This window comes from Amphibalanus amphitrite, unplaced genomic scaffold (genome assembly GCF_019059575.1).
Source record: "Amphibalanus amphitrite isolate SeventyFive unplaced genomic scaffold, NRLGWU_Aamphi_draft 000087F_arrow, whole genome shotgun sequence".
NCBI classification, from domain to species: domain Eukaryota; kingdom Metazoa; phylum Arthropoda; class Thecostraca; order Balanomorpha; family Balanidae; genus Amphibalanus; species Amphibalanus amphitrite.
Window position 1 is genome coordinate 387,414 of NW_024881583.1, and position 11,661 is coordinate 399,074.

At 52.9% G+C, this 11,661-nt stretch overlaps 1 protein-coding gene across 1 annotated transcript in view; it reads left to right on the forward strand.

The window, feature by feature from the left end:
* The first annotated feature begins 1,161 nt into the window (after positions 1–1,161).
* Positions 1,162–11,661, forward strand: part of LOC122379912 (protein bric-a-brac 1-like) — a 67,846-nt gene continuing 57,346 nt past the window's right edge. The window contains exon 1 of the mRNA XM_043362550.1: positions 1,162–1,912. Coding sequence (XP_043218485.1) covers positions 1,250–1,912 — 663 coding nt within the window. The 5' untranslated portion in view covers positions 1,162–1,249. The remainder of the gene's footprint in view (positions 1,913–11,661) is intronic.

Below are 11,661 nucleotides of genomic sequence, written 5' to 3' on the forward strand. Positions count from 1 at the left end.
TGCGGCCATCGTCTCATTATTGCGGCCATCGGCGTGCATGGTATTGGTATGGGGGCAACTTATAGTTAACGGTCCATTTTTGCATTTAAATAACTTCTGGCACAAGGCCAACAAAAGACCAATTTAAGACCCAATTCCGGGCTGAAATGAATCCTGTCTGATTGAACCCATCACACATTTCAATTTTCAATGCGCTGCAATGAAATATGAAACTCAATCTTGTGCAATGTGCATGCTATTTGCAGATTTGAGGTCGCGATATGGAGGGGCGGCTGATCTGACAGTGTAAGGACGGCTGTACCGGGGCGCGGTGCGACCGGCCCCGCCGGAGCCACCGCTGCCGCCGTCGTGCGGCTCCACCATATAATTCCCCGCTATTGATTCCGTATTAATTTATTGAAAGAGCCCAGCGCAAACGCTCCCCGGCAGCGGACCTGAGCCCATGAATAATTTGTATCGAATCTATGGAGGCATGAATGTTTTATAACGAAAGCTATAAACATGTAAATTATTTTCCCAGTTCGTATAAAATTCTGACAGGCCCTGGTACCACGCAACGCGGCTGCGCCACGCATAATGGCCGTCAGAAATGAACCGCATTAAAGCAACGCGTGGGTAATAATCATAATTTATAGGGAAAGTTTGGAGCTGTGTAATCCGCGGTGCAGCATGTTTGGGGCCGGGCCGGGCGGGCTGGCGCGGCGGCACTGGCAGCCGGCGATCAATGCCTTCTGACCGTCAGCAGCGATAGAGTCTCGGCGACGGCGCACCCACTGTGCCCGCCCGTATTATTATATATTATCTCCGTCATTATTAGTGGATGGGACCAGTCCACAGAGCGGGAGGGGAGGCCGGCACATAGCTCCTACTAGACGGGCGCCCGATCGAAGAACTAGTATATACCGGTATATACTAGTTGAATATTTGATATTCAACTTTTTATAATCTCAAAACGATTCTCAAATGGATGTTTTGCTGCAAGGTAGCTAAAATGATCTCATATTTATGAACTAATTTGGGAAAGCTTCTATAAAATAATGGATTATTTCATCTAGTATTATCCCAGCCTAGTCGGAAATCTAGCTGTGCGGCAGCTGGGCGCCGGCCGATCTGGCATCCCGTAATTGTAGGCCGCCGCCCCCCGCGTCAGTCGCGCGCCGACGCCGGGGCGGTGAGGGTCGCGGCGCGCCGCGCGGTGGGGTACCGGCCGTGTGCGCTGCTCTCCGACAGACTGACCGGGCGCGGCACGATGGCGGTGACGGCGGCGGCGGCGGCGGGCGCCGGACCGCAGCACTACTGCCTGCGCTGGAACAACTACCAGTCGAACCTGACCTCAGTCTTTGACCAGCTCCTCCAGAGCGAGTCGTTTGTGGACGTGACACTGGCCGTGGCCGGACGCGCGCTCAAGGCGCACAAGGTGATCCTCAGCGCGAGCTCTCCGTATTTCCAGACTCTGCTGCACGACAACCCGTGCGGCCACCCGATCGTGGTCATTGAGGACGTGTCGCACGCGGACATGCAGGCCATCGTGCAGTTCATGTACAAGGGCGAGATCAACGTGGCCGAGCAGCAGCTGCCCAGCCTGCTGAAGGTGGCCGAGGCGCTCAAGATCCGCGGCCTGGCCGACGTGCCGGAGGGCGAGACGGTGACCCGGCGGGCTGCCCCGGAGCCTCAGCGCCGCCAGGCCTCGGCCGAGGCTGGCGGCAGCCCGGAGCCGGCGGCGGCGGGCAGGGCGCCCCCGCAGGTGGGGCCGGCCCCGGAGAGGCCGCCGCAGGGTCCGGCGATGCCCCCGGGGACCACGGCCGAGCCGCGACCGGCGCCGGCGCCCTCCCAGGCACCGGCCCACTCGCGCGCCTCCGACGACACCGAGATCCGACCGGCTATCATCGAGATGATCAAAGAGGAGGAGAGGGTGAGTAGCCTCTACCCAGACCCCTGGCCGCTGCCCTCCAGGTCAGCTCGCTAGCAGGGACATATGCTAACACAGTGTGAGGTATTTTAGTGTCATCATCCGTACATAAGCAACACTAATGGATGGCTATGTGGTTATTGGCTAGGAAGGGCGAAACGGACGCTTTGAGCCACCAGTCGGTGGGAAACCGTCAGTGACTTTCTGATTACTTCTTGTGAGTCAAGCACCAATGATTCACAGAAATTGATTTGATCGGGGATGCTTAGAAAGATGGCTCATGACTTCTCCAAATATCCCCACCGAGCTGTTGAATCATTATTTCCCAGGCTTCATATGGATAATGAAAGGCACTTAAATGGTACTGGTTCAAATACATGCATGTTGAGTAACGGTGATCTCAAAATTCATCCGTCAATAACCAAAACCATTTCGGGAAACCGCAAAGACTCAGATGGCGCCCGACTGTTTTGCACCCGATATGAATAGACTGTGTTCTCGGAACAGCTCCTTTGAGTCTGGCATATCCATAATGGCAGTAACAGGCCGGGACAGGTGGGGCATCTGAGCATGGCTCCAACCGCGTGTGGGCCGTCTGCGCCCCCCCCCCCCCCCCGAGCACCCACCACAAGCGCCGACTGTTTTTACCTTCCCCCGTCCGTCTGTCTGCCTGTGCTTCTTCCCTCCCCCCCCCCCCACACACACACACAACCACCATCTCGGGCAGTTGAGCGCCCCTGATGCTTTGATACGCCGCGGGCACCGTGATACCGGGGAGACTTTGGAGCGCGTCTGGACACCTTTGATGACGCCGCCCGCTCTGGTGATGAGAAACGTCCAAAATCGCGCCGCGGGACGTATGTATTTCCTCTGTGTCCATGTCCTGCGCTGACCCAGGTGATGGGTATAATGGCGGATGTCGTGCCTGAGCCATGTTTCTGGTGCTACCCGGAACAGTTCGTTTGTCGCAGTCAGTCGCTTCCGCTCTGTGTCGGTCGTCGCCGCCTGTTCGTGTCGACGCCGTCTTTTCCTGTCGGCTCTCCGTCCGACTGGCCCGTTGTGTGTCCTTTGGCTCCGTTCGGTCGTCCCCCGCTGCCGACCGCCCGGCCATTAGTAAAGTAATCAGCGTCCGACAGCCTCCCTCCCGCTCGTACCGAGTGTCGGTCGGTCCCGAGTCGGTAGCAGTGACCAGTGACCGGGTCGGTAGACCGCTGCCGGGTGTCGTCTGACACCAACTCTGTCAGATGACACCACACAGTGCTCGGAGTCTGTCGAGAGTGACCTTCGTCCCGGCGTGGCGTGCCGCCCGCCGCTCCGGGCGGGGGCGGGGGCGGAGCGGAGAGGGTGGGGCGGGTCGACCGCGCCGGGTCTGAGGGTGGCGCTCGGAAGGGGGAGGGGAGCGCGAGATGCCGCATTGTGCCAGACCGAGATGGTTTCAAAATGCGACCCGTGGGTCACCCCTCCAGCCTCCATGCTGTCCTTGTTCACTAAACGGCCAGTCCCAGAATGCGTCCATCGCTCGATATATACGTGCTTGCAGTCTCGTCCAACAAATCAATACCTTACTTTGCCAATTTGCATGTGTACACTACATGCAACCATAGTATAGAAATACATGTATTAGCGTTTGGCAATTCATTGCAGCCAGGGCTATCTTCAGACAATTTGCTATTACCAAACAATGTTAATTTTGCCCTCCTGTAATTACATTTTGCTCACCAACCATACGAAGCAATTAAAGAGACGCAAGAACTTCGGGATTAAATTGACTAGGATGCCTAAGTGAATGCATAACAAACTTTGCCCGGGCAAGATTCAACTTTAGTAAAGGCTCGGGTAGTTGCACTTATTAATAATATGCATAAATGAAGGGTTTTGTGAGCTTCCTTAGCAAAATGAAATATTAAATAGCTGTGCAAATAAATAACGCTGCGTCTTTCCTATGTGTACCAATACTACAGCTGCATTGGAACAAGCACATTCTTTGCATTTCTCCGTACGTCGGACATTTGGCGCCGTTTTAATCTTCGCAGCATCTTTCACATTCTTTCAGTTACCTGACGTCTGTCAAAAGCAATTTAGGTACATTATTTGAAATGTTTTATGTGTTTGCGCAAAATAAATTAAATAGTATATAAATGTTCATGCTTACTCGTATAAATGTGCGGCGACCTGCATCCATCGCCCGTGTTGAGGTATTTCTTTTTTATATATGCAATGTTAATTGTTATATGGGCATTGGGCATACAGGTGTTATGAAGATGTGCATATCTGATATCTCATTATAAAGACAAACTCACTAATAATTCTCATCATTCGATTGCAGTTTTTAGCCATGGAGCTGATAGCTGATAAACTTCTATGTTGGCTGAAGCCGACCAAGATTATCGGTCCTCGGGCATTGCTTATGTATAATTAACATAGCTCTAACGGGCCTAGCTGACTTCATCTAAAATGCTTCATCATGAGCTATTAGCTCATCACCCGGCAAATATCTCATTGCAGACGTTGTGCTGTGCAATTCACAGGCTAGTTCGTTCTTGGCCTCACCTTTTTTTTGTGCAATCCTCTACGAATACACATCGGAGTAGATGAAACATGTGATGTGGTCATCCCAGGTGCCCATGAGGTGCCAGGGCCTTACCTTTTGACCTAATTTTTAATGTTACGCCTGTGTAATTGCATACGGAGAACCGTCTCCAGTTACCATCTTTTTGCGGTCCCCCATCCCGCCCCTCCTAGCCTCCGTCAGTGCCAGGATAATATGTCGGTACATGTGGCAGCTCTCGACGTCGAGTATTGGGCATTTGGGCACGGACGTCGGACAGGTTACCCAACACCCCTCCCCTCCTCTCCTCCGCTGAGCAGAGGGGCGCGTCGGAAGGCTGTTGTCTCAGGCGCGACAGATACGGCGCGCGTTATTGCATTCCGGCGCACCGCTGCACTTCTGTATGACAGGACATGTCGACTGTACGAGTGACGTCAGATGAGTTATATAACCGAGCCTCGCCGGGTGCTCGGGCAATGCCATTGTCCCACCCTGTCTGCGGCCAAAGCGGGCACGAAGTGTATGAGAACGCATTACGGCACGTCCCGTAAGACTAATGAACACTGTTATGACTGGCTGCTGAAGTTACAGAAAGCCAGCTTTGTACCTGATGCCGATATAGGCGGAACGATTTATAGAATTGCTTTTGAAAAAAAAAACATAAGCGTTTTTGAGGTGACATGTACAAAGTGTAGGCCTGTTGGTGACAATAGCCCGGTCGCAATGCCTGAATTTGGGGTCTGTAAAGAGGTTTGATTTGGAGGACGCTTACCAAATGGTGAGCGGTGAGTCATCCATCCCTTCGATCATTCGCGCCTTTCGGGCCTCGGTGCCATTACCTGAAACACAAATCTCGCAGCAATGGGCGAATCTGTAGTGGGGGAATGGCCCTCTAAACCGCCAGTCTCTGTTCGAGGGCGGTATCCCCCTCGCCCGTCTGTAAACCCACCCACGGGGCGTTTTCAATCGCTGCTGGCTGGTGCATGGAGCCTTCGATCGCCGGCACAAACACGAACCAATCACCGCTATCGGCCATGCCATCGTCGGCCTACATGGTCGGCCGGGACCGCGGCCTATCTGGCGCGGCTTTCACCGTCGCCATGCGTGCCCGTCGCACAGCCCGGGACCGGCCGTCGGTGTCGGCGGCAATGAGCGGCGCCCGGCGCGGAAGCGGCGCCGTCGGCTGTTTAATAACCGATTGTTGGTGACGTCACGGCCGGCGGCCATTGTGGCGCCCCGCCGGAGAGAGTGGCGCGCCTTACAGAGAGTACTGGCACCTCAGGTCTGGCATACAGACAGAGCCTTTATGAGATGCTTCATATCCCTGAGATACTTCATATCAATGCTTGCATGCCCTAGATCGGTCTACCTTTTAAAATATCCATGGAAAGTAAGGTTGATGCATGTATGATGTGGCGAGGACAGATAATACGCATACAAGTAAATAAATAAACAGATAATAAAATATAAATAAAACTGAAACGAATCACGGTGATTGTGAATCAATGCCCCATTTTTGCTCATGAGGTGCATTTCGACACAGGTGTTGAGTGCTGACCTTGCGCTGCGCTATCAGGTCCAGCGCCGCTATCGCCTCCCCCCCCCCCCGAGCAGGTCGCACATATGTGACACATTTAGTCGAGCCCGGACTGCCCGTGACCCCCCCCCCTCCCCCCGGTGTGTCACCCGTCGTCTCACTTCCGGCGTGCCGGCCCCGCCGCGCCGGCCCAACACGCGCCCACGGTGTTCCTCGCCGGTGACGTCACGGACATTGTGACGTCACAGTGTGTGTGCTGTTTGATACACGCTCTGCTGACGGCGAGCCGGTCTTCTTTCAGCTCTGTCCAATGACGTGGAACTGGGTAAATGTTGGTTCGGGACAGGCGACTTGTCAAGCATTCATGCGACACGGTTGGGCGCATTATCTTGATTACAATGACAGATATGTTGTATATGAATATCAAAATGTTTTTAGCGAGCATTTATCTCTCACGCTGGCTCGCCCTGGAAAATGGGAGCTATTGATCTTAAAATCATGAAGCTGCGCTGAAAACCTAACAACAAACTTTTTATTCTTGAATTTCTATTCGGGCACCCTCATTCCTATTTTGATCTTTATTTTTGGCAGGGGAGAGAGGGGAGCAAAATAAAAAGGGCTTTTAACAAAGTTTCGGATGTGTAGGCATAAATTTTAGTGGTTCTCGAGATACCTTACCTACCTATACCTACCTATGTCAGAATTGATAGAATTCGCCCTATCCGCACTTTGAGATTTGAACCTATTGACGATATATTCGGTGTTGTTCATGCCCATCTTTCGTTCGTTCATGTGGGCTGCATGTGGTCCCCGGTGGATGGGTATACGGACTAAGCTTGTTTCCCAGTCTTCTAGACGCGGTCTCGCTCGGCCTATATAGCGGCGATGTAGCCGACATTAATTGAAACAGTGAACTGCACCGGGCATTGCTGGCCGCCGGGTTGTAAGTGGTTAACCAGACGGAGGTGCTCCCATCCCCTCCCTCCCCCCGTCCCCCGCGCGGCGTCCCCCGCCGCGGCCGACGACCCAGCAGGGGAGGGGTGGGGGGAGGGGCCGGCTCTTATGCAGATTAGCCTTCAAAATGAGGGGAGCTTTTTGTCCGTCTGGCTGGCTCTTTATTATATAAGGGTTCTTTTTATTGTATAATTAATCCCGCGTCGCGGGCGCCGGCCGATGGCAAGCGCCATAAACTCGGCTTATTCAATGCTGGCTATGTCACGTTTTAAATATTAAACCTGGAGCCGGTCCCGGGCGCGACGGCTGTTATTCTCAGATGGAAGGTAATTTACGCAGCAAAAACGGCGCCCGTATATTTATAGATATAATCCAAACACCAGCCGCCGCGGCCGGAGAGAGGCGCCGGGTTGGGTGCGAGGAGGGAGAGGGTGGGAGCAGGGAGTGGCTGAGGAGAGAGAGACGGGGAGAGTGCCGGCGGCCTCGCCTCCCCGGCACACTATAGAGGGAAGAGTTGGGATTCTTTGGTGGATGGAAGTCGCTGTAACTGCCTCCTCGGCCTGCCAGTGACCCGACGGAACCTCGGCTCTCGTGCTGCAGTCGGGACTATCACCTTCCCCAGGTCGGCACGACCTGGGGAACCCCGACCCTCAGTTCGAGCCTGGGGTCCATCAGCGCGGGGAGCCTCAGCAACCAGCACAGTTGGACCCCGTGGCGTCCGGCGCCAGATCAGCGAGACCACAGAGGTCCTTTCAACGAAACATACGCATTTATGTAGATAGCCTGCTTTCCTTCCTTCTTACCGACGCGACGGCACTCGTCTGCCGCGGGGACCGAGCTCGACTGCCGGACTGTGAAGCTTCACGGACACTCCGCACGGTATGCCCCACCATATGATACGGGTGTCACCTGCCGCCCTGCCCCCTTCCATACTTCCCTGCCTCCCCTCCCCTTCAGGCGGACAGCTGGCGTCCTAATTATTAGCGCGGCACCGGTCCGGGCCAATCAATCCCTTGATCCTCAACCCGCTGATACCACGTGGGATCAGCATTGCAATTATGCATTTTGCATGTACCCATCTAAATTTTTATTAGATATTCGCGATAACTTTTTGGTAAAGACAAAAGTTTTTAATTGCAGCTATAAATCGTAGTTTGAGATTACTACGAGTCGTATCCTTGTTTTCTATCGATGATTTGGCTGCATCGCTATGTATCTGCAAAACTCTGACCTATAGACAGGCCATCAGACACACACGGGCAGACAGACCTGTGTCCGTTCGCCAGAGGTATGTATCTGGCTGCACGCCATGGCCAGCGTCGTGCTGGTGGTCGCTGCTGCTCTGTAGCTATACTCCGCCCTACCCTGTAATTATCTTAACTTCTTGTTATCATAAACCAGTCCGGCATGGATATAATATCATCCGGTTTTTACTGCGGTCAGCGTCTATCGCCTTTTTATATCCACTTTTCATGGCATGTTTCCGAGTTTTTGTGTTTTATTGAAGAGGGTATTCGAGGAGCTGGCATGAATGCTGGCAATCAGTGACGATTGCCCCGGGCATTGAGTCGTTTGGCTCTCTGGGTGGTGGAGTAGGTATGACTGCGCTGGCCGGGCGGCTGGTATGGGTCTTTCGAGACTCGCCCGTCGCGCACCGCCACAGAGCGCGCCGCTTCACGCGCTTACCTCAGCCGGTCTGCACCCTGGGTGTGCCTTGCTGGCTGCTGCATGACATATTGTCCCACCATAGGACACTATCTGAACCGCTTGTCCATATTGGGCCCTCTGCTTTTCGTCCATACTTCCTCAACTCGACCCATATTCCGCTCAATTTCATACTCATCCCTCTGTCTTCATCCATATAATACACTGCCCCATGCTTGCATTCATACTCCTCCCTCCTCAGCCTCTGCCCGCTCCTGTACTCTGCCCCACCCTGTACACTCTGCCTCACCATATGACGTGCCATCTCTGGCGCGGCTCCATTTATTTTACTATGTATTGATTTGTAATTTACATTTATATAACCTAATCACGTTGGCCGGGCTGGCCGGGCCCGCTCAATAAAATATATTCGGCGTGGTTGGCTGATGGCGCGCAGACTCGGGAAAGAGGGGGCAGAGTGGTCGGGCAGGGAGGAGGGCGTGGCGGGCTGCCGTCGACGCGTGAAGATGGAACAGGGCATTGAGGCTGTGTGTGAGAGGTAGGGCGCTCAGGACGGGCCTGGGCAGCCGGTGTTATGTTCAGTGGGAATGTGTGCAATCTGCAATATGAAGGACGTCCGAGCGTCTCAGCAGAAGGCCAGGAGAACTTCTCCTCAGTGATAAAATATGCAAATGCGATGTGTGTGGTAGAATGCAGGAAGGCTTTACGGTTGTTAATAAGTTATATTATGTGCTGTTGAGGAAATACAAGCCTTGAGGAGGCGGCGAGCCGGACAGTTCCTGGAAGCCATCACGTGCTGGATGTATTGTGGCTTTTGCGCGCCTGCGCCTACTGCCATTGATTTATCGACCGGCGCGGCTTTCATTATGGATTTTTTGATAAATGAGTGAACAAACAGTATAAAACGTATTCAGGCCCCAGCCGTAAAAGTCAACTGGCTGTCAGTATTTTAGATGGGATGTGGGTAGGTAGGTATATGATATTCTGTTACGTCAACTGCAACCGCCGCTCTGAACGTGCCAAGCTACGTGCCGTTGAAGCTTCCCTCATTACTTCACATGTTTGAAACTTTCAACATCATGCCGTAGGCAAATGCGTTCGGTGATGAAGAACACGCCTGCGCAGCGCGCCTTTTCCGCGATACTATCGATTTCCAGACAGGCCGCTTATATATCTGATGATAAATTTAAGAACTGTGCCAAAAGTGAATCCGCGGCGGCGGCAACTACGGTCATAAAGGTCACTTCTGGGCAGTGGTGCGCGCAACTTTTGCCGCCGCCGCCGCTGGTGAGCACATGACGTCAGAGGCGTGCTGGGGGATGGGATCCTCCCCATCGCCCCTCCCTCCGATGCAGACTCCCTTCCTTCATCCCCACCTCAGTCAGATGACATGCCAAGCTAGAGTGTATAGCTAATGGAAAAACTCGCGGATTTTTGATTTTCGTGAACTCTTATCAACATGGGCCCCGTTTTTTCCCTCAGTGGATGCGGTGATTATGCGCACCATGAACCATATCAGCATAGATAACAAGAGACTTCTCCGAAGTGAGCACTGTGAATCGTTTACGGTTTGTGGTGTCTGTCTTGACCTGACAGAATATAGAAGTACGTACAAATGTTTATTAAGATTTGAATATTAGACTATGAATAGGTCTTATGTAATGCCTACACCTCGGTGTAGGTATCTGAGAAAAAGCCAGAAACTTGTCACATCAGGCAGTCTCGGGTGAATTTTATTTTAACGACGGTAAACGTGTTTTTAGATTGTCAGTAAAACCTCTCGAACCCGCTGTCCTTGGCAGGTTTCTATAGATGTTCAGTGTTCACGTTCTAAGTATTGTTTTTCGTTAGCATGGGCTTTAATTGCGCAATTGTTCGGGGCGAGTTTTGTCGTTTTTTTTTTTCTCGACGTGGTGCCGTTTTGGCCGTGCCTACCTCAGCACCGTCTTGATGCGACCAGTCCGTGAAGGAATGCACTAACCGCACGGAGCTGCCGCTAAGTCCGTCTTAAAATAGGCCCTGCCAAATATCCTGCGGTGAGGATTCGCTGCCACCGAGCAACAGTAAGCTGTGTGCTAATCAGTGGGTGGCACACGTTATCATCCGTCGGGATAGTGATAGACGTCTGGCGCTGGTGTATGTCGGATACAGTGTGCACGGGGAGGCGGCTGGTGCCGTCCGGACGACGCACGGGGAACTCGGCCACATTCCGGCGGCGCGGCCAGTGCGTGAACCGGTCCCAACTGACCCTGCACCTGATGACAGATCTGCTCCGAGCGGTATCACGGGGATTTTCCTGCAGCGCCGGTCCCAGAATGGAAGCGTGGTGCGGGGTCCGAGCCCGGCCTCGGCGACGAGTGATTCACGGTGTTGATGCAGTCTTATTCACGGCTGGGAGGAGCGGCGCCGGCTGCAATTGTTGACCTGGGCTGATGTCACCGCGCGCAGCTGGCTTCAAGTCCGCCCAGCCAGCTCCGTGTGGCGGTCAGGACAGTCTACCGGCACGGACAGACTCTGCAGTCTGTCCAGACCGGACTGTGACTGGATCAGACTGATTGCCAGTCTGGACCGAGATATTTTATCATGTGACCCTCAGATAAAGAAAAACTTCAAGAAAAAGGAATTTCCAGATAACGAGTGATGCTTATTGATGAAATTTACGGCATATTGCCATGCACATGTCGTGCAATAATAGCCTTTCATGACATATTCCTCATCCAGCATGTCATCCTTATATTTAGGAGCATACAATACGTCATGGACGCATATGTGGCTGCCCATCCATGCCCTATATCGTCTATAGGACATACATACAAGGATTATAGGTATTGCGAAAGTACTTGACTTTGAGAAGATATACGTATGGACTATGGTCATCACGAGCACATGTGGGTGCAATGGTTCAATGCCTTTTCCTTTGATTTCTCTTATCCACCCCTCGCTTATGAAGACGCTTGATGACCCTAACAATTAGCATATCCCTAGGTCAACGACCTGTGGTCATATACCTTTGACCTTTAGCTTTGCGCAGACGTCTCTCCGAGTTAT